Source organism: Penicillium macrosclerotiorum, assembly GCF_028827735.1.
Source record: "Penicillium macrosclerotiorum strain IBT 26536 chromosome Unknown utg000001l_segment0_segment0, whole genome shotgun sequence".
Taxonomy (NCBI): Eukaryota; Fungi; Ascomycota; class Eurotiomycetes; order Eurotiales; family Aspergillaceae; genus Penicillium; species Penicillium macrosclerotiorum.
The window spans coordinates 2,538,870-2,561,803 of record NW_026643081.1 but is presented as its reverse complement, the minus strand read 5'-3'; the positions used below and the strand labels follow the sequence as shown (position 1 = coordinate 2,561,803).

The window sequence follows — 22,934 nt, the reverse complement described above, 5'->3', positions numbered from 1 at the left end:
GAAAAGCTACGAATATTGGTGCAAGCAGGAAGCTGAGTAGTAGTAAAGATAATGTCCCATTTCTTACGAGAGGAGTATGATAAGCTATGAAATGGGGATGATATAATCATGCGATAGTTAGCAAATTTACAGTCTTGAATAACATAATATCATATTTCAAGTCAAAGATATTCTACACCTCTGTTTTTTCTGAGTACTGTCGTTCAATCGTTTCATCATGGGTCTCAAACATCGACTCCCGCATAAAGGGGCTTCGGCGGCGAATTTCCGGCCCCTTGAGAACAAGAACTACTGGAACAACTGACAGTGCAACTCCAACAAATCCAAGCAATGAACCAGCCCATCCGTAGCCCAGGGTATCAAAAAGCTGATATGAAGCAAGTGGCAGAAATGCACCAAATGTGTTTCGTCCCAGTGAGGCAGCGGATAAGGCTGAGGCCGCATATTTCTCGTAAGCATCTGTTAAATAGTTGACCACGGCCATGTAGATGGAGTAAATCCCCACACCGGTGCAGCCGATACCGAGCGTGGGCACGATCCACTGGATGGATCCGTTCCCGACGCTACCCCAACCGTACCAAAATAAGCCGCCCGCGAAGAGAAGACTTCCAGGTATAGATGTATACAGACGTGCCTCGGGAATTGGTTGACCGGGGTTTTCCCGATTTGTGTGGGCAGTGCGCAAGTAAATCCAATCTTGCAAAGGGTTGATGACAGTGCCAATCACCGCGCCAACAGAGATAGCTAGCTGAACAAGACCTGTGGTGAAAGTTCCCCAGCCATAGTTATTGCTGAATGTCTGACCTACACTGGAGAAGAACAGAAAGAGAATGCCCCATGCAAAGCTGACCCACAATGTGAAGAATATGACGACAGGTTCAGTGAGAAGCATTCTAGTGGGACGCTCGAATGACACTTGCAGAAGCTTCCACACGCTCGTGGTGTTTAGCTCAGCTTCTGCATAAATCGGACGACCGGTTTCATGCCGGAGCTTTTTGGCTCGTTTTTTGAGAATAACGTCTCCCCTCGTTTCACGAAGAATGAGATAGAAAACAGGTATCAAGGCGGCATTATAAATGATTTGGATGTAGAAGATCCTAAATATGATCAGCTAGAGAATCATGTGGATTGTTGTAATGGAATATGTTATCTTACCATCTCCATGGGTCCTTTTTATGTATCTGTTGAATCGCACCTCCAATAAAGGGACCTAGAGCAATCCCGACTACGCTGGTGAACCCAAAAAGTGACATTGGAAGACTGCGGGCCTTGTTGCCGTACCAGACGTCGCTGATACTGCCACCAACAATATTAATTGAGACCGAGGATGCACCGCCGCCGAAAAATCTGGTGACCACAAGTGTTGCAAAGTTCTGTGCAAAAGCCGATGGAAATAGGGAGATGACCAGAATGAAGTACGAGACAAAATAACCAGGCATTCGTCCTGAGGATTCTGTCAGTGGAACGAAGATGAGAGGCCAGAAAGCAGCTCCCATATTCCAAGATGTTGTTGCCCAAGCTAAATTGGGAAATGGCTCATTTTGAACATGAAATTGTTGTTCCATCCATACGTTTCCTGCCCCGTAGGATCCGGCGGGCAGTCCAGTCAGGATCGAGCTATGCATATAATGAACTTTGGATTCTGATTTTGTTGGGGACGGGATCGTATTCGCTGGACTCACATAAAGCAAATGGTTAAGGTCAAAACCCATTTGTACGATTTACTCCAGTTGAATCTATACAAGTCAGTGATACTTCCCTTGATTTAAGAGGTCAAACACGTAAGACACACGGATTTTCTGGGTCATCAGGACCATCCCATGTATGAATTTCGACATTTTCCTTATCTCTCAGGGGATGTCGACCAACGTGTCCAATATGGGTTTCTCGATTGAAAAAGGACCGAACTCTGTTTGGGGCTTGGTCAACTCTTCGTGTTTTCTGATGATTTTCTACCAAATATATATCTAGGGCTCTCTACCTTGATATGAACGAGTCGTCAAATTCATTGTGGTGCAACGTGCTGGTTGTCCTCACAGTTGAAGACCGGCGTATTGGCTCATTTTGAGGCTCGGTGCCTGATTGAGGCTGGCTATCCTGTTGCATGATTCTTTTTCTTCTGATTGGAGTTCAAATCCAGCTGCTGAGGATCATCTAAGAACATATTTCTTGAAATTGGGAAATATCTTTGCTGATATGGGGACAAGTCAAAGTCGCTGAGTCAACGACTCTCTATACAACAAGCCGGATTTTCCCCCTTTGTCTATTCGTCATGTTCAACTGCGGGGCCTTCCGAGATGAAAATCATGGACTTCCTAATCAATAAGGCATTCTCGGCGGAGAAGACAACCGGGGACGTGATCGTTGACTTCGTTGGACATCAGTTTAAACATTACTGAGAACGGAGCCTCCAAATAATATGTAAGTGATGTTCTAATTTTTATTTTCATGGACTTGAATATGAATGCACAAATTGCTGCGGGCTCAAAAATCGCTTGAATATCGCACCGCGGATTTATCATGATGGGAGGTAAACAGTAAGAATTCAAATACCAAAGATATTGATAAATATTGGCCTAAATAATGGCCAATGGAGAAATCATCAAAATTCTGTGAAGGAAGCGCGAGAACCGATGAGATCAATAGTGTTTCGCGAGTCCGGATTGCATGAGTAGTGATGACATCATCTCCTCCGCGGCCATCCGCTCCACTTGAGGACCATCCAAACAGGCCTCGCCGTGTACAAACCGGAATTCCATAATCTGACCCGTTACGCAAAAGCCAAAGTGGGGGGTTGTGGAGCCGGATAGAACAGGGTTCAAAATACATGGCCAGGCGCTGAAGGTTCTCATGAGCACCAACGTATCGGGGGCACCCTCAGCAACTGGGATACTCCATCATTAGGTCATAGGGCGAGCATCCACCAGGACGTGTATATAAGCCACAGGACAAGGATTTGATTCACAGAATCGGTATTTAATTCAATTACTGGTCCACCGGTTCTTACTCAAATAGCCTTCCTGCTTACTTCACTCCATTTCCCCGCTCGTCATCCTTTCCCTCACCGAAATTCTTTCCATCTTCCTCCAACTACTCGAATCGCAATTACCTTTGAATCTAAACTTCACATTCTTATTTCACAATGCCTATTCCAGTTCCCCAGGCCGATAGTCTGAAGGACCTTCTGAGCCTTAAGGGCAAGGTGGTTGTCGTCACCGGCGCATCGGGCCCCCGTGGTATGGGCATCGAAGCCGCCCGTGGATGCGCCGAAATGGGTGCCGATTTGGCGATCACCTATTCCTCTCGAGCTGCAGGTGGCGAGAAAAACGCCAAGGAGCTTCAAGAGCAGTATGGAGTCAAGGTCAAGGCCTACAAGTGCGATGTCTCGAGCTGGGACAGCGTGTCAGAGTTTGTGAACACAGTCATCAAGGATTTCGGCAAGATTGACGCCTTCATTGCCAACGCTGGGCGAACTGCAAGCAGTGGCGTGCTGGATGGGACCGTACAGGACTGGACCGAAGTGATTCAAACCGACCTGACAGGAACATTCCACTGCGCCAAGGCAGTGGGGGCACACTTCAAGCAGCGCGGGACTGGCAGCTTTGTCATTACATCTTCCATGTCGGGTCATATCGCCAACTTCCCTCAAGAACAGACTTCCTACAATGTTGCAAAGGCGGGCTGTATTCATATGGCTCGTTCTCTGGCCAACGAGTGGCGTGACTTTGCCCGCGTGAACAGCATCTCTCCTGGTTACATTGACACCGGTCTCTCGGATTTTGTCGACCAGAAAGTCCAGGATTTGTGGCTTTCCATGATCCCAATGGGTCGGAATGGCCAGGCAAAAGAACTCAAGGGCGCTTATGTCTACCTTGTTAGTGATGCCAGTACTTACATGACTGGCAATGATCTGCGCATTGATGGCGGATACTGCGTGCGGTAAATGCAATATTGTACATAATTCAATTCACAACCACCCACGAGCTGATTTGAGAGAGCCGCCTTGAAAAAGAAATCTTTAATCTAGTTCCATGACTCAATGAATCTCATCAGTTCTTTCCTTATTATTCCGGACCGCAAAGTAAAAGAGGTTGAGGTTTTAGAAAACGTTAAGCAGGCTCAGCCTGTATATGTACAATGACCTTATCCTGGATGTTTTGATTTGATATCAATATGAAACGAATTGGAGCTGTGGAATTCAATTTGAGATCATACGTAAAAGGTGTCATTAGGTCAACAGATCTGACGGTGCACCTTCGACACATCTACTCCGCCAGTGGTCCAGCAATCGCAGTGGTAATCGGTGCGTTCTCCACAAAGATACCAGACCAATACCAGTCCTCTGCCTGTGCGTTCGTTCCTCCATTGTCTAGCCGTAGTTCTCCAATGTGCCAGTCTGCAGAATTCGTCGATGTTGTTGCGCTTACACCCGCTACCACCGAGGTCAATGGATCTGACCCATTTGATGCCCACAGCCCGACCGTCTGTGAATCAAAGTCAATGTCATAGGCGAAATTATACCAATTTCCAGCTTCTAGGTCTGCGGACCACTTTGTCGTTCCACTAACACACCATCGGAGGGTGTTGTCCTCACTGGCTGATGCGCCGCTTAGAAGACCGTACTTCAACTCTGTGAAGTGGCTCTGCATGATAAAGATTATTAGTGCGAAGATATAATCTGATAGGATATTTCAAAGCTCTACCTCGAAGAAGGCAATCTGGTGTTCAAATCCAGGATTTGGAGCGTTGGTCGTGTTGGTCATCAAAGAAAAATGGTAGAAAAGACGTCCACTCCCCAGGTCCTCAGATGTCTGAGGGATGAGCTCACTACGTTCCATTGTCTGGCCATTCCAGAATGAAGTTCCATCCTGATACTAGTCAGCTCGACTGGAGACCGCTGAACTCGCGTCAATTAGCTCAGAGCACAAAACTCACAATGGTTATTCGGATACCTTGAGCATCACTAGTATCCGCAGGGTTTTTATATTCTTCCGCAAGTCCCAAATATTCATCCGTGGATCCTGTGCCATGAATATACCACTGCCATGGTGCAATTTGATTTGACCAAGACCCTAGGTAGCAAAAATAAGCCATGGGGAATTTCTAGCAAGTGCAATGGCCTACATTTATCAAAATCAGCTACTGTAGCCGAACTATTGAAGATTCCACTCCACAAAATATCGCCGCAGAGCGCGGCGACTGGAAAGGTAGTCATCCATGCCAGATACTTTGTCATCCTGTCGAAAGGTATGAATGAGCTCAATTTACCAAATGTTCCAGCAGAAGATTTTTCTTTCGACTCAACTATTTTCAGAATTAGAGCCTTCTTAAATAACTTACCAATTAAAGGGACCTCTGAAAACGAAACGGAGTGGGGCAGTTAGGGGCGGCTAAGTTCAATATTGGAACCATGTTGAAACAAAGCACTGTATTAAGTATAGTCCTTGTTTAATGTTAAGAATTCCGGAATATTCAGTCCATAGACACGGGTGATCGACGAATTTTCTTCCCATATGGGGCACGGTCCGAACAAGTGTCAGGGTCTCAGCCATGAAACATTTCTTGTCAGTTCAAAAGCGCCAAGCACGCCAGTGTCACCGCTAGGCAGCTCAAAATACCTGTGACTTGAATTATCCTCAAATCGAGCATTGTATTAAAAATTGAAACTTTAAAGAAGAGACAGTTCTACGATGAGACATTGCTCTTAGATATTTCTAGGCATGTTTACACAATTCCTTGTTTTTCTATCTCTTAGTCACTTTGGTCCCGGCTTCCTCGCTATCTGGCCCCTGGGTCATCTCGATGCCGTAGCTCTCGCCGACATGCATTTTGGGCATTGTGCGAGCAATCCGAGGCGGATCGAAAATGTTTCGAGACTGGATGAAAATTTCATCGATTTCTTCCAGGGATCGGCCATTGGTCTCGGGGAAGAAAAAGTACACGATTGGCACAATGACAGCGTTAAGAACGGCGAAGATGATATAGTACCGGTACGAGATTGTGTCAAACCCGACCGGAGTTACTTCTGCCAGGAGGAAATTGAAAGTCCACACAGCAGTGGTGGAAACTGCACTGATCGCCGCCCGTAGTTGTAATGGTGCCACCTCCGTTGCGTATAAGAAAGTCAATCCCGAATATCCGACGGTGAAGATGAACTCAAAGACAAAGAGAAAAACGACAGCGGCGACCATTGCACCCGTGCTGTCTTCAAGGGAATTTGTCCCAGCCAGAATAGCCATAGAGATTGACATGCCTACGGCGCTCCATAGCATAAGAGGACGTCGACCAAGGCGATCAATGGTGAAATAAGCCAAGAATCCCCCTAGTGGTTGGGTAAGACACATAGACGCCGCCAAAATCCGCGACTGAACAGCGCTCAACTTAAGGTACTGCTCAAAAATAGTCGTGGCATAGAATGTGATTAGATTAATGCCACACATTTGTTGAAACATCTGACCCATTGCTGCCAGTATTGTCCGGTGGAATAGTCTTTGCTCTCCCATAGTCAACATATCCTTCCATGATCCGGACCCAGAAAGTGCCAGAGAGATCTCAATGTCCCGAATATCGATTGAGATCTGGTCAGACTCGGGCTCTGTATCATCAAGGGCTGCCAGGATAGCGCGAGCTTCATCAACACGTCCCTTTTTCACAAGCCACCTGGGTGATTCAGGAAATATCATGACAAATGTCATGACGATCAATGATAGAATGATTTGAAAGGCGAGTGGAAAACGCCAAGAGACGGAGCTTCCGGTGACAAAATAGAAGCCAAAATCGATCCAAAGGGAAATCGTGATGCCGGCACCGATAAAAATCCCGTCAGTGACCACATGGGCACCTCGTTTTGTCGTCTTCGATATTTCTGCTTGCCAGACAGGTACGGTGGCTACATACCCGCCCGTGCCGTATCCAAGGACGAGCCTGGCAACGATGAATTGAGAAAGAGAATATGACGTTGCCATCAAAATAGCGCCAATTATTGAAATGCCCGATGTGATGAAGATGACACGACGCCGACCTAGCATATCACCCAATTGAATACATGAAAGGGAGCCGAACATCCCCCCGACTGTGTATAGTGCGACCACGGTCCCTGTAAGAATGACCATATCAGTAACGGCTTCAGAAAATAAGAAGTGCCAAGGGTTTGTTCTTTCTTGATTTGACACGGCCTTTGCGCAGGTTTTACCTTGAATGGTGGAATTATGCTGTTGCTCCACCCCCGTTGTGGTGAGGGTGTTGATCTGAGGGAATGTCTCAGCAAATGACTTTAGAGTCAAAAGACCTCCCATAACTCCTTGATTATAACCATAGGTAACAAACGCCGGACAAACAACGAGCCAGATTATAGCCCTACTGAGGGCAGATCCCCGGAGTCCAAAGTAGGGTGCCATTTGAGACACAGAGCATAAAAGAAAATCGCGGCTGTCGAAGGTTCCTGACTGTTGCAATTTCTGCAAGCAGTTCTCGCCCAAGAATGTCACAGTGAAGCTGAATCATTGTACTATATACAGTCAGGACCTCTTTCTGGGGGTCTTTTGACGGACATCTCCGCTCACCGTAGGACAGTAACTTGGATGGACCAGGACCTGATGGGTTGTTTATCCACCCTGGAGTGGAAAATTCAGAGCTCATTGGCGAAGGCGATGACTGTGGACTTGGGAACTGAGGCAAAATTTGGGAATTGTGGAGCTTCCTCCCCAGGCGAACTGTAAACGGGATCACATTAGCTAAAAAGAATCGGTTCCCCCGGATTTCATTGTCTTCCGCCCCAATTTCTGGAGATCGCCACTGGAATTCCTTTCCCGAGAAGCTTATTTTCTATTTCACAGGTTAAATTGGAATATCGGGACTTTAAGCCTCCTAAATTCAACAAGCCGAGATTCGATCGGGACTCTAGAGATATGCCGATAGTACGCATGGCCCGGCTCAATTCCGTTAAGCTGCTCCACACCGATCCATCGGACCCGGCCGATGGCCTGTGCAATGAGCCTCGGGTCACGATAACAACTATCCGAGTGTCATTTGAATTTGTCCGGACCTTGACTCAAACCCGACGATAACACCCCGAGCGTTCCGAGTCATTGGGGCCAGCCGCCTTTATGGTGGCAACTTACGCATTAGCATAGCTCCCAGGCTCGGGTTTTCTAGGTCACCATTCATTCCCACGCTTCCATTGAGTCATGAGATGAAATTCTGTTCCGGTTTGCTTTGTTTATGTAAACAGTACCTGAGCACTTTTGCGGTGATAGAAACGGCTTCTGGCACTCATATAAATCGAAGATGTTTTCCTCCAAAGCAAGTAATTTGCTTGGGCATAGTAATAAGCAAGATGAAAATTTACAGCATTTAAATCAAGTGCTGTGACAGAGTCGGGAGATGTAAAGGTGATCCTATTGTTTCTGTCTAAGACTAGCTAAGAAGGAACTGCGGGTTACCTAACCTAGCTTAGAGGGTAATATATGCTACCCTTTTTTAAAGCATCGTCCCTGATACGGAAAAGTAATGAAAATAGTATCAGCTTTCAGGATCGGCCTAAATAATTACCTAGGCTTCATTTGCTTTTCGTATAGCCTCGCGGGCTTTATTATCTAGCTCGGAGCCTAGTAGAGGGGGGGGAATAGGGGAGCCCGGTAGCGGAGGATAGTCTAGCGGAGGGGGAATAGCTTCCGCTTAGGGGAGTAGGTCTAGAGCTTCTTAGATAGGTGCTAGGGGAGTAGGTATACGGGGTAGTAGAGTAAAGATAGGCGGACGGGGGGGTAGGAGGCTCTAGCCGGGTAGTAGTAGAGGTAGAAATATACGGAAGGGGTTTAGTAGGTTATACTTAGACGGTCAGCTTAGGGAGAGGGGTAGAGGCTTATAGCTAGGGTATAGATTCTAGTATCTAATCGACCGGGTCGGGAACTAGGCCGTTATATTCTATATACGCGAAGTCTATAGCTATCGGCGTCGGAGTAGGTAAACGGGATAGTAGCCGCTATAGTATATCCGGGCTTAGTAGGAGGTGTAATAGAATCCCTACGGGGCCTTAGTAGGTTTGCTTTAGGACTATAAGGGTCTTTAGGTAGTCTTTAAGAGGCTAGAGGCGGTCTAGTATAAATTATTTCGCGGCTAGGCGGAGGCCCTCGACCTTAGCGGAAATATCTATCTAGGCTTAGAGATAGGTAGCGTAGTAGGAGTCTAGCTTCTTAATTTCCGCTCGAGCTTTCCTAAAGAGCTATAGGTTCCTAATTAGGGTCGGGTAGTAGCTTATATCGATAGCCTCGGGGAAGGTTCGTTAAGCTTAGTAGACCTCGTCGAAGATATTATATAGGGTAGGATCGGCTTCGATAAGCGCTTATTCGAGGAGAGCGTTCTTAATAGGGTCTAGCTAAGTATAGGCGGGGGCTTAGCTTAGAGCTAGCGTAGAGATAGGTTATAGCTTCGAGCTTACGTAATAGTCGGGATAATCGGCTATACTAATAAAATAGAGAGCGGTTCTATTATACTAGAGTAAGAAATCAAAGTTGCCTCTTACGACGCGATTATAGCGGCTAGGGGTTACGGGCTAGTCTTTCTCGCTTAGTATAAGGCCTATAAAGGTTAGATCGCCTAGCTTAGTAGTTACCCTTTCTCCTATAGTATTATAGTATATATAGATAAGATTCCTTAGTTCGTTAACGAACGCCTAGGAGGTAATAACTAGGCCGACTAGCTAGTCGGTACCGGCTGCCTTAGTAGTCGTATTATTCTTAATATTAGACGATATACCGTACTTTTTAGCGGCTTAAGGACTAGCGAGGATATAATATCCGCGGAAGACTAGGATAAATAGGACGTTAAAGGCGATAAGGAGAGGGCTTAGAGCTAGTAGGGTATAGTCGGTACGGATTTTACTAGCGTTATTAAAGTCCTCGGTCTAGTCGTACTATTTCCTCTATTTAACAGATAGGAATTTAGTAACTATATAGACGTATTTATCTAAGAGCTTAACGCTTATAGGGGGCAGCTAGTATTTACCTATAGTAGTTATTATTATCGCGGTATAGGGAGGGAGGGTAGACGCTTTTAGTAGCTTAGAGTTCTACCCTTAGATCTACTTGTTAATCTAGTCTCGGGTCTCTTATAGATCGGTAGCTATATATAGGGTATCGGTAAGCTCGCGGTTATAGGTAGGTCTCGATTTAGATAGTGTCTTAGCTAGTAAGCCTTCCGGCTTAGTTGATACTATAGATATATTAGTTATACAGCAGCGCCGCTTAGGGGTCGGGGTAGATATAACTATATTATAATAATAGGGAAAACGATAATAATAAAATAGAATAATAATAAGATAAGATACTAATATTGAAGATAATAGGAAGGGGGGTAAGGATAGTAAGATAGATAGGAGCGGGTATAAAGTAAGGTTATAAAGTGAGGGTATAAAGTAAGGTTATCAGGTAAGGAATCGGTAAGAGGTATAGGGCTTAGGCTTATAGGATAAACATAGGGAATACAGATTATTAATTAGAGGGCCTACTCGCTTCGAACTCAGCGATAAGATCGTCAGCGGCGATATCTTCCTTCGCTACCTACTAATCCATAGGGATATCTGCGACTTAAGGGTGGCCCTAGATATCGTAGGCATCGATAACGGCCTAGAGCTAGCGCACGACGTATAGGGCACCGTAGATAGTGATACTGTTAGGGAGGACTGTTTTATAAGCGGGGGGTAGGGGCAGTAATATTTAGGCTAGCTTAGAGGGGCCGGTTGCTAACGCGGTAGCGTCCGTAGAAACTTGTAGGGCCTCCGCGTAGTTAGCTTCTTGAAGAGTGCCGATACGTATTCGGCGGGAAACGGTTAAGCGGCTATCTAAATAGTTAGTTATTAGGATAAACGAAAAGTTTAAATTAACAAGCGATACCTATATATTATACGCGGTAGGGGAGGGCTCGAAAACAAAGTCTCGGCTTATCGGGAGCGCTTGCTTAACACGGACTAGGATATTAGCTCGGGAATACGGAGGAATAATAACCTTAGAGGTAGTATAGACTAGACGAGTAGGGATATAGTAGGGCTTTGCCTAGAGGCTGATAGGGAAATTTATATCCTAGTAGGCGGCGATCGTCGCTTAACGTCGGTCGAAGTCTAGCTTAAACCTATATAGGCCTATTATATCGATACTAACTAGAAGCTTAGCACGGAGACTATCTACTAGGTAGGCTTCTACGGCTAGCTTAGCTATAGCGGTAGGTCCGAAAAATAGGAGGGTTAGATTAATATAGGAGGAGGATATATACTATAATCCTATACCGCTGACCGGGATAGGTGTGTTAGCTTAGATAGTCGCGTTAAGGGATTTCGCGAGCTAGGAGTCGATTAGTGTTATAATATAGCTAGAGTTAAGGTAGTATATCGTAACGTTGTTTCTCGAATTTAGTCCGACTACTACGGTAGCATATCGCTAGCTACGAAAAGCGTAGCCTAGCTCGTGCTAGGCCTAGCGGGTCGACTTAATAATAGGTATAGCCGATATTGCTAGGTAGGTAGTAGCTTCGAGGGGAAGATCAGCTACGGCGCGTGGCTTGCAGGCCTAGAGGTGCTTATGTAGGAACCGGGCAACTAGCTTTGAGGTCGCTATTACAGGGCTTAACGGTAGGCACGGCTCCTATTATTAACTTCGTCCTTCTAGTCGAGATATTTCTGTTCTAGGCTAGATATAAACTCTGATATAGTGGTAGAGTCGGATAGGACTAGTATATCGCGCCGTAGGTCGCCTTCTAGATCTTAGCGGATTTAGATTATCTAGTCGCGGGAGGAGGTATAGCCTAGGCCGCGGGCGAGGCGTAATATTTGCTATACGTAGTAACGTACTAGGGTACCGGCTCGGATATCGCGCTTAGCGTAGGTTGTAGTGTTAAACCTATAGAGGAGTTCTAAATAGGGGGGTCTAAACTTAGCTTTAAGGGTACTAAACTAGCTAACGGGTAAATAGATAGGGTTAGAGCGGAGGGCCGCTCTCTCGAGTTCGGATAGCTAGGAGGTATACTAACCGAGAGCGGAGCCGCGGAGATAGGATATAATATTAGAATAAACGATTTCTTCCGATTTAGTAGGGATAAGGTCTTTTATCCTATTAATAAAGATATAGATATCTTTATAGTTCGTAATATTAGAGATTATCGCAACGCCCTTACTATTATCACGGATTTTAGGGTTAAAGAGACCGATATTAGATAGCTTCTAGGTAGTATCTAGGGAGCTTAGGACTAGCTGTCCTTCGATCCCTTATAGGCCTAGGGAGCTAGGGGGACCTAGCGGACCTAGGGGGCCTAGGTAACCGGCTAGACCGACTAGACCTTAACGCTCTAGGCCTATAGCTTAACGCTCCTCCCGAAGAACTTATCGGAAAAGATTTATTACTATATTTAGGGTAAGAGGTATATCGCTAGGGTCTTAAGAAGGGAGCTAGGAGGGTAGTATACCGAAAGTACTCGCCTAGCTTAGGCGGTAGCTTTACTACTAGAGCGCGTTATAGGTTTCGAGGGACTTAGAAGAGGTAGCTCTACGTCTAGCTCGGGAGGGCCCTTAACCGTTATCGGACTATATTATAGCGGGGAGTTTTTGAAGGGTCGCTAGAGCTTACTCGGGCTTAGATAGAGCTTAGGAGAGGGTAGATAGAGCTTACTCGGGCTCGGAATAGAGAAGGGTTTAGAGGGTAGGCTAGAGGCGACTACGGCGTTTTCTCGCTGCTCCTAGAGGGTTCTCTAGCTAATTATCTACTACCGGAGGTAAGAAGGCGATATCCGGGAGCTTATTAGTAAGATTCAGAAATTCTTTTACTATAGCGGAAAGGGTTAGTCTATTAATTCCCTAAGATAGAGGAAATAGGATATCTTTAGTAATAGATAGAGGTAGAGGATAGGATGCTTAGAGGTAGTCGGATCGAGCTTATATAAGGAGGTCGAAATCACGGGACTAGCGGAGTGCTCCTTCCCGATATCTAGTAAACTAATAGGCGAGCTTAATAGCACGATAAAGGAGCTTGTCGGTCTAGCTGTCTATATAGTTTATAAGATAATTACTTAATAGAATCAAGCGTAACGGCTGCGTCTATAGAATAATAGACGGGAGATAGTTAGTTAGTGTGATAGTGGTAGGGCCGCTTAGTAGCTATCTTTAACTAGCCCGATTAGCTTGTTAGCACCTACGTCCGTTATAAAAGGGGAATAGATAGTTTATAGGTTCCTCGGAACTCGAGGGGATAAACTAGCAGTCGAATAAAGGTAAGAAAACGATAGAAATAGAACCCGAAGGATATTGTTACGCGCTGCTAACTGGTTAACGTAATATGTGCGTTATCGTAACGTACCTCTCTCGTAATCTCCGACGATCTATCTCGCAATCGTACCGTTGCCTGCTCTGGCCTTACACGGGCTCGGATCTATAGAGTAGACCGAAGACGTATGTAGTTAAAGGGCGCCTAGTCAGTCGACTAAGTAGTTATATGATAACTACTAAGTGTTCCTCCTAGTTAGAGTATATCCTTATATTGTACTGTGAGGGTATCACGTCTCTTAAAGATAGTCGAATATTAAGTCTAATTGTGAGTAACAAATATGTAACTGTAAGTAATAATAGATAAATCAACGCGAAGAACTAAATATATATAGGTGAATAAGCGTCCTTATATATCCATTCCTTCCGTTGTTCTCGACAGGACCTTTCCTGCCGTGCGGATAGGTCCGTTCCGTTTGAACGGAACGGATCGTCACGTGATCCTATGCTTAGGTGTTATAGCCTAAGCATCTTGATAGATTGTCTAGCAGAATCTATCTAACCGCCTTGTTGCTGAACTGATTGGTTTAGGCGAGTCTATAATTAGCATCCTAGGGGTAGGTCTATAATATCACCTCCCCCTCTTTCTAGTCTTTCGTCCTCGAAAGACATAAGTAGTCGTAAGTCCCCCTTGTCGGTAACCTTTCCTTCTGATTCCCTTTAGTAATATTCCCTAACTATGTCTTCGTCAGGCGTTTCTAGTCGTAAGCTCTACCTTCTGATCGAGAGTAAAGGGTTTGAATCCTTAGTCCCTTGCAACCGCTGCACTCGTCTTCGCTACGTCTATATTCGCTCCGATCGTTCTAAGAGCTGTTCGTACTATATCTGTGCCGGTCGTAGTGTTAGGTATAAGATACCTGAGAAGTCTTTTTCTAACGCGGAGTAGCGCCGCTTGCTTAAGTCACAATCCTCTCTTCGTGATTAGGAGGAGGAATTATTGCAGGCGTAATCCGAAATCTTTGCTAAATTGTTGCGTATCCGAAAGCAGGAAAAGCTATTACGTAAACGCGCTAGTGATTTTATTACTCGTGAATATCAAGATATCGCTAAGCTCGAGGAGCTTGAGCGTCGCGAAAGGGAAGAGCTAGAGCGTCTCGAAAAGGAACGTGTCGAGGCCTCTACTCTTAATAATCGTGGAGCAGAGTCTAGTGCCGCTGCTAGATATAACGATACTGCTCTTTCTACGAACTATCAGGTTCTAGCGGCGACTTCCGACCTTCCTAGTTTGTCGTAAGTCCTTAGATCTTCCGATTTTTCTTAGGATAATCTAGACGCTTTCTTGCAACCTCCCGGTTACGGTTCTATTTCTAGTAAAACTGTCCTACTAATAGTTAGCAAGCTGTTAGGTTCTCGATAGGTTCCTATATATTATTATCGGTATCGTACCCTTTCTATTTAACGAGGTAGTAGTGCTTTCTATTAATTCGTTTCTCGTCTAGTATTTCTTCTACTTCGAATTCTTCGTTAAGTTCGATTTCTTCTCCCTCTTTATCGTATTAAGCGTTCTTAGGTGCTAGTTCTAGTAACGATATATAGAACGTTAGATATATCTTCTTTATTCTTTCTAGTAGTTTTAATCGAAAATTCACTTTACTAATTTTTTCTTTAATTTCGTATAGTCCGATTCGTAGGTAATCGAGTTTTACACTTAGTCGTTTTGTTTTAATATTGCGTTTTAGGAGGTAAACCTTCCCCCCCTTTTTTAGATTAGGTCCCTCTAATCTGCCTTTATCGTAGTAGAGTGCTATCCTATTGCTAAGGAACTCTATATCTCGGTATAGCTGTAGGTGTAGCTACTTTAATTCCTTTGCTGTTAACTAGGCCTCCTCCGTAATAGGGTAGTTTCTAATTAATTCTCCGATTATTATTAGATTTCTTCCGTAATTTACGAAGAATAGGGTTTCTCTAGTCGTTATATTAACCGCGTTATTGTATATAAACTAGGCTAACGGTAATAGTGTAACCTAGTTATCTTAAACGTAGTTTATATTTATTCGTAGGTATTGCTCGAGTGTCTAATTCACTCTCTCTATCTATCCGTTTATTTGCGGATAATAAGCGGTAGAGAGTCTATGCTCTACTCCGATTAGATCTATTAACGACTACTAGAATTTCGATATAAAGAGCTTATCTCTATTACTCGTAATTCTTCTAGGTGTTCTATACTTTGAAAATACTTCTTTTAATAGGATCTACGCTAGTTATGCTGCGCTAATTGTCTCCGTGGTTAGGATTATATAGGCATATTTTGTAAGTCTATCTACTACTACTAGGATTATATCCTATTCTTAGCTTTTTAGTAGTTTAGTAATAAAATCTATTATTATCTATTCCTATAGTTCAGTTAGCGTTTCGCTCTTCTATAGTATTCTGTAGGGTGCGTGCCTCGTAGGCTTATTTCGTTAGTATATTTCGTATCTTTAGATATATCCTATAACCTTTCGTCGTAGGTTAGGTATAAAGTAGTTCCTTGATATCTATTCTATTATTTTTTCCGTTCCTATATATCCTCTCGTAGGATTATCGTGATATTGTTTAATTACTTCCTTTCGTAATATTATTAGAATATATATTAGTCCGTGTATTAGGACTAATCCCTTATCTATCTAGATAAGATTTTCCTTTTCTAGCTTTATAAGTTTGTTAATTATTTCGTTACTCTTAGTTGCTTATATAAGCTGTTATATCTATTCGGATTCCTATACTTCGCTTGTTGCAGTAAGCGTTTAGTGGTTATATACTAAATATCCCTCTTCGTTAGTTTTAAATACCGTGTGTTCTACTAGTTCGACTCCTTCTTAGTAGTCTGGTCTTCTGCTTAGAGTATCTACTTAGCTATTAGCTGTTTCTTTGTAATATTCGATCCTATAGTCGTAACTTGCTAGGACTTCTGCCTATCGAACTTATCGTCTTGTAAGTTCCTTGGTCGTAGTGAAATATATTAGATTCTTATAGTCTAACTTCACTATCACTTAATATTTTGCTCCTTCTAGGTAGTATCTCTATACTTTGAACGCGGAAACTATTGCTAATAGTTCCTTGTTATAGATATCGTAGTTAAGCTCTGCGGGGCTTATCTTTCGTAACTAGAAGGCGACCGGTTTTAGGTCCTTGCCTTCTTTATCTACGGGTTAGAGTAATCTTGCTCCTAACGTATAGTCTAATATATCTATTTCGATAGTAATTAGTTTCTCCTTATCGAATATCCTTATAATTTATCGTTTCGTAAAGATCTCTTTTAATTCGTTAAATACTTTCTCTGCTTCGGGTATCTAGGCCTATTAGGTGTCTTTCTTAGTCAACTTGTTTAGGTTGACTATAACTTTTCCGAATCTCTCGATAGATCGTCTATAATAGTTGCATAGGCCTAGGAACTACTAAACTTCTTTTACGTTCCGTAGTATAGGCTATTCGGTAATACTTCTCACCTTCTCTTCCTCTATACTAAACCCTTCCTTAGTAATTATATATCCTAGGAATCCGGTTTCCTACACGTAGAACTTATATTTAGATAGCTTAAGGTAGACCTTAGCGTCTAATAATCGTCTTAATACTATCTTATTATATTTAATATATTCCTCTAGGGTTCGTAAGAATACTAGGATATTGTCTAAGTAGGCGATAACGAATACGTTAAGGTATTCCTTTAGTATATCTATAATAAATCGTTAGAACGATACTAGTGCGTCGGTAAGCCTAAACGGTATTACTAAGTATTCGAATAGACTATAGTAGTATCTGAATACTATCTTCTATTCGTCTCCTTCCGTAATTCTAATTCGGTTATACGCGTTAGCTACGTCGTATTTCGTAAAGTATTTTATGCCTACGAGTATATCTTGGATCTCTTAAATTAGTAGTAACGGGTATCGATCTTTCTTCGTAACTCTATTAAGTTGTCGGTAGTCTACGTATAGTCGTAGCGATCTATCCTTCTTTTTAACGAATAAGATAGGAGATCTAGCTAATAATTTCGATAGTCGAATATAACCTTTTCTTAGGTTTTTATCGATATATTCCTTTAGCGTCTATCGCTCTTTCTCGGATAACTAGTATATTTTTAAATATCGTAGTTTCGTGTTAGGTACCGTGAGTCTGATTTTATAGTTAAACGGTCCTCTCTCCGGTAGCTTACCCTTCGGCGGTAGCTCGAAGATTGTTCTGAATTCTTTATATTCTACTAGTATAATCGGTTCCTCCTTAGTTGCATATAAGGCCTTCGATTCGTGGTCGATTATAACGTAGTCTCGTAGTTTATTATCCGTTATATCGGGTCTCTATTCTATTGTAAGGAATACGCTAACATTTATTGTATTGCGTTTCCCCTATACCCTACCTCTAGGCTAAGATTCACCTTTCCCCGAATAGGGATCTTGATAGGTACCTGCTTTCCCTAGGCTAGGTCCTTTCTATTTCTTCTTTTACTATTGCTGCTCCTCCTAGGAGACTCCCGACTAGATCTAGCTAGTCCTATAATATTCGTAGTTGTTAAAATCGATTACTTCAGCGTTCTAATCTATAGTAGGGTTATATTTCCTTAACTATAGTATCCCTAGAACGATATTATACTTCCTAACTAAGGTAATATCGAAGTTAATCGTTTCTAGGTATTATCCGATAATTATTATTATAGGTCTACTCTCGCTCTTAATAAGTAAGCCTAGTCTTTCTCTGTTAAGACCTACTATCGGTATAGGGTCTCGTTTCCTGATCGTGTCGATGTTGTTTTGCTAGTAGTATCTTAGGCTTATAAAGTTTCCTGCTACTCCCGAATCTATTATAACTCTTATAGTTTAGTAGTTTAGGTTTGCTTCGATAACCTAATATTTACCCTATATTATTACCGCTAGTTGCTGTGTTTTTATCCTCCGGTTTCCTATCTAGAGTCCCGTAAATTCTCCTTTCTATTACGGCTTGCTTATCTATATATAGGGTTTAGGTTCGATACCTAAATCGAGTTTTCCTTATATATAGATCCCGTAGTTATCGTCGTAATACCCTATTATCGCTCGTTCGCAGTGCTTTAGGTGTTGAGTATACCCGATATATATATATTTAGGGTTAGTATATAGGTATCCTTTTAGATAACGCGCTATAAGTTTATCGGCTATCTATTATAGGTTTTTAATCTTATCTCTGATACCGGCGACGCTTTCTAAGGCTACTTGCCTAACGTTATCCTTACTTTCTTCGTCGAGTATTCGCTATACTTGTAGCTTAAACTCTCTAAGACTTATATCGTCTTCTTCGCTTATATCGTTAGCGGTTACGGGGAATTCTTAAGATATCTCCGGGATTTCTAGTAGCGCAGAGTGCGTTAGAGATTTTAATATCTATTCGTACTCCTTAATCTCTTCCCTCTTACTATCTATAGGGCTACTATTCTTCGTAGTAAGATATTAAGCTTAGCTTTAGCTCTCTATACTATCCCCTTTAATAGATAGGAATCGTTCCTTTATCTCTTCGCTTATAAGGGCTTCTTCTCGCTCTAGCGGTATTCGTCGTCTTAGTTTTCTCTTCGTCGCTCGTCGTAGCGTCGTAGGTCCTAAGTACCTAAATAGCTAGTTAAAGTCTAGATCTTGTAGCGTTACAGCGACCTATATCTTAGGTACCTCGATATTCTTATTAAGTATTTGCTTAATCTATTATTCCGCCTACGCCCGTTAGGCGTTCTCTTATGCTAGTTCCACGATTTCCTTTATCTTGCTAGGATCTAGGCTAGTCCCGCCTTAAAGTATTCTTTCTTATTATTCTAGCGTTAACTTCTTAAAGAGTCGTTCGTATTAGTTTATAAGCCGAAACTCTTCCTAGCTCTATTTATAGTCTTAGGTAGTAATCTGCTACTATCTCTAGTCTTCGTTACTAGTAGCTCGGAGTTCCTATACTCGGATACCTATAGTATCGTATCCGCCTCGGTTGTCGGATATCGCTCTTAGCTGTTAGGTTCTTCCCTAGCCCTTATACTAGTTTTCTCTCGGCTTATTGCCCTAACTACGCTACTCTAGGTAGTCCTTAATACGGTATCCTAGTTTCCCGTATTTAAAGTATAGGTTTTTCTCTTTCCTATCTACTTGCTCTCTACTCGGGAGTCTCGCTACGTCGAGCTCTATTAGTCGTAGTCTATAGGGATCTTCCCTTTTTAGCCTATATAACTATCGGTAACTCGGTCTACTCCGACCTTGTCTCTATATATCGATTTCTCGTTTCTGTACTTATCGGTCGTAATATCGATTATTAATCCTAACAGCGGCTTTAATTAACTTGTTTAAGTCCTCGATAGGGTCTATTCGTGCTAATTTATCTTTGACGTGTAATTTCAGCCTATCGTTATAGTATAGGATTAGCGCGTAGTCGTCCTATCCTAGTACTACTACGTGCTATATAAATTCGGCTATATAGGCTGAAGTCGAATTAATTTATCGTAGTTTCCTTAGTTTTCGTTCGGCGGCTTTCTTTGTATCGATATCGCCGAATATCTTCTCGAGATATTTTTTAAACTAGGCGTAGTAGGAGAATATCGTCGTAGTAGTTCCTACCTACTCGCTTCTATCCTTCTTATAGTATTCTCTTACGTATAGCTCGATCTACTCCTAGGCCTTCCCTTTAAGGTAAGTTAACATAAAAATCACCTTGCTAGGTTCTATAGGTAGCTTCCCTTTGTTTATATAGATATATATATCTATCTATATTAGGAACCCTCGTAGCTTAGTGCGGTCTCTATTAAATAGTTCCGCTTTAGGAAGTATAAGTATTGTATTAGCGGCGCCTAGTAGTACTAGTACCGTGACTTACGTATCGAGCTGTTCGAGGTAATCTTTAGTATCAGCCCTAAAGGCGTTTAATTATTCTATAAGGATTTCAATACTCTTCTTAAGCTAGGCGATCTGCTCGTCTCGCTTATCGTCCGAGTCTAGGTCTAGTACCCGCGACTAGGTAGTCGGTAGCACTAGTGCCTTCTTGTTATAACTATCTGCTAGAGCTATAATACTTGAATCACGGTTCAATAGATAGGGCGTTGATTGTATTACGCGCTGCTAACTAGTTAACGTAATATATACGTTATCGTAACGTACCTCTCTCGTAATCTCCGACGATCTATCTCGCAATCGTACCGTTGCCTGCTCTAGCCTTACACGGGCTCGGATCTATAGAGTAGACCGAAGACGTATACAGTTAAAGGGCGCCTAGTCAGTCGACTAAGTAGTTATATGATAACTACTAAGTGTTCCTCCTAGTTAGAGTATATCCTTATATTATACCGTAAGGGTATTACGTCTCTCAAAGATAGTCGAATGTTAAGTCTAATTATAAGTAACAAATATGTAACTATAAGTAACAATAGATAAATCAACGCGAAGAACTAAATACATATAGGTGAATGAGCGTCCTTATATATCCATTCCTTCCGTTGTTCTCGACAGGACCTTTCCTGCCGTGCGGACAGGTCCGTTCCGTTCGAACGGAACGGATCGTCACGTGATCCTATACTTAGGTGTTATAGCCTAAGCATCTTGATAGATTGTCTAGCAGAATCTATCTGACCGCCTTGTTACTGAACTGATTAGTTCAGGCGAGTCCATAATTAGCATCCTAGGGGTGGGTCTGTAACAGATATGCCCTTGGATAGTGGAGTATAGGTTTACTACTAATTTATAATAGAGTCGGGAGATGTAAAGGTAATCCTATTATTTCTATCTAAGACTAGCTAAGAAGGAACTACAGGTTACCTAACCTAGCTTAGAGGGTAACAAGTGCTATAGGGTTTACTAGCCTATAAAGTTAGAAACGTATAATCTTTTATAGAAGATAAGATTTGATAGCTTTACAGCCTCTATATTTTTAGCTTACTAGCTATCTTCTATATTTAGCTAATAGATTTTTCTATAATATAAGCCTAGTATATAATTAATTATATACCCCTTGTTACCCTCTAAGCTAGGTCAGGTAACCCGTAGTTCCTTCTTAGCTAGTCTTAGACAGAAATAATAGGATTACCTTTATATCTCCCGACTCTGTTATAAATTAGTAGCAAACCTATACTCTACTATCTAAGGGTATATCCTTCGGGTTCTATTTCTATTGTTTTCTTGCCTTTATTCGACTGCTAGTTTATCCCCTCGAGTTCCGAGGAACCTGTAAACTATCTATTCCCCTTTTATAATAGACGTAGGTGCTAATAAGCTAATCGGGCTAGTTGAAGATAGCTACTAAGCGGCCCTACTACTATCATACTAACTAACTATCTCCCGTCTATTATTCTATAGACGTAGCCGTTACGCTTAATTCTATTAAGTAATTATCTTATAAACTATATAGACAGCTAGACCGATAAGCTCCTTCGTCGTGCTATTAAGCTCGCCTATTAGTTTACTAGATATCGGGAAGGAGCACTCCGCTAGTCCCGTGATTTCGACCTCCTTATATAAGCTCGATCCGACTACCTCTAAGTATCCTATCCCCTACCTCTATCCGTTACTAAAGATATCCTATTTCCTCTATCTTAGGGAATTAATAGACTAACCTTTTCCGCTGCGGTAAAAGAATTTCTAAATCTTACTAATAAGCTCCTAGATATCGCCTCCTTACCTCCGGTAGTAGGTAATTAGCTAGAGAACCCTCTAGGAGTAGCGAGAAAACGCTGTAGTCGCCCCTAGCCTACCCTCTAAACCCTTCTCTATTCCGAGCCCGAGTAAGCTCTATCTACCCTCTCCTAAGCTCTATCCGAGCCCGAGTAAGCTCTAGCGACCCTTTAAAAACTCCCCGCTATAATATAGTCCGATAATAGTTAAGGGCCCTCCCGAGCTAGACGTAGAGCTACCTCTTCTAAGTCCCTTAAAACCTACGACGCGCTCTAGTAGTAAAGCTACCGCCTAAGCTAGGCGAGTACTTTCGGTATACTACCCTCCTAGCTCCCTTCTTAAGACCCCGGCGATATACCTCTTACCCTAAATATAGTAATAAATCTCTTCCGATAAGTTCTTCGGGAGGAGCGTTAAGCTATAGGCCTAGGGCGTTAAGGTCTAGTTAGTCTAGCCGGTTACCTAGGCCCCCTAGGTCCGCTAGGTCCTCTCGGCTCCCTAGGCCTATAAGGGATCGAAGGATAGCTAGTCCTAAGCTCCCCGGATACTACCTAGAAGCTATCTAATATTAGTCTCTTTAACCTTGAAATCTATAATAATAGTAAGGGCGTTACGATAATCTCTAATATTATAAACTATAAAGATATCTATATCTTTATTAATAGGATAAAAGACCTTATCCCTACTAAATCGGAAGAAATCGTTCGTTCTAATATTATATCCTATCTCCGCGGCTCTGCTCTCGGTTAGTATACCTCCTAGCTATCCGAACTCGAGAGAGCGGCCCTCTACTCTAACCCTATCTATTCACCCGTTAGCTAGTTTAGCACCCTTAAAGCTAAGTTTAGACCCCCCCGTTTAGAACTCCTCTATAGGTTTAACACTACAATCTACGCTAAGCGCGATATCCGAGCCGGTACCCTAGTACGTTACTACGTATAGCAAATATTACGCCTCGCCCGCGGCCTAGGCTATACCTCCCCCCGCGACTAGATAATCTAAATCCGCTAAGGTCTAGAAGGCGACCTACGGCGCGATATACCGGTCCTATC

The 22,934-nt window shown here is 42.8% G+C and overlaps 4 protein-coding genes across 4 annotated transcripts; 1 reads left to right on the top strand and 3 right to left on the bottom strand.

Moving 5' to 3' along the window:
- Positions 1-172: 172 nt before the first annotated feature.
- N7462_000856 (uncharacterized protein) lies at positions 173-1,439 on the bottom strand (the record flags this gene model as incomplete). The annotated part of the gene is made up of 2 exons (XM_057072582.1): positions 173-1,097; positions 1,156-1,439. 2 exons carry the CDS (start codon positions 1,437-1,439, stop codon positions 173-175), a joined length of 1,209 nt encoding a protein of 402 aa, XP_056939112.1.
- Positions 1,440-3,142: 1,703 nt separating this feature from the next.
- On the top strand, positions 3,143-3,943 carry N7462_000855 (SDR family oxidoreductase; the record flags this gene model as incomplete). Its single annotated transcript, XM_057072581.1, has 1 exon — positions 3,143-3,943. One exon carries the CDS (start codon positions 3,143-3,145, stop codon positions 3,941-3,943), a length of 801 nt encoding a protein of 266 aa, XP_056939111.1.
- A 322-nt stretch (positions 3,944-4,265) lies between these two features.
- N7462_000854 (glycoside hydrolase family 131 protein) lies at positions 4,266-5,237 on the bottom strand (the record flags this gene model as incomplete). The annotated part of the gene is made up of 4 exons (XM_057072580.1): positions 5,144-5,237; positions 4,953-5,072; positions 4,704-4,868; positions 4,266-4,643 (listed from the first exon to the last, which is right to left on the bottom strand). Exons 1-4 carry the CDS (start codon positions 5,234-5,236, stop codon positions 4,266-4,268), a joined length of 756 nt encoding a protein of 251 aa, XP_056939110.1. The 5' UTR covers position 5,237.
- Positions 5,238-5,744: 507 nt separating this feature from the next.
- N7462_000853 (putative MFS sugar transporter) lies at positions 5,745-7,397 on the bottom strand (the record flags this gene model as incomplete). The annotated part of the gene is made up of 1 exon (XM_057072579.1): positions 5,745-7,397. One exon carries the CDS (start codon positions 7,395-7,397, stop codon positions 5,745-5,747), a length of 1,653 nt encoding a protein of 550 aa, XP_056939109.1.
- Positions 7,398-22,934: the final 15,537 nt, after the last annotated feature.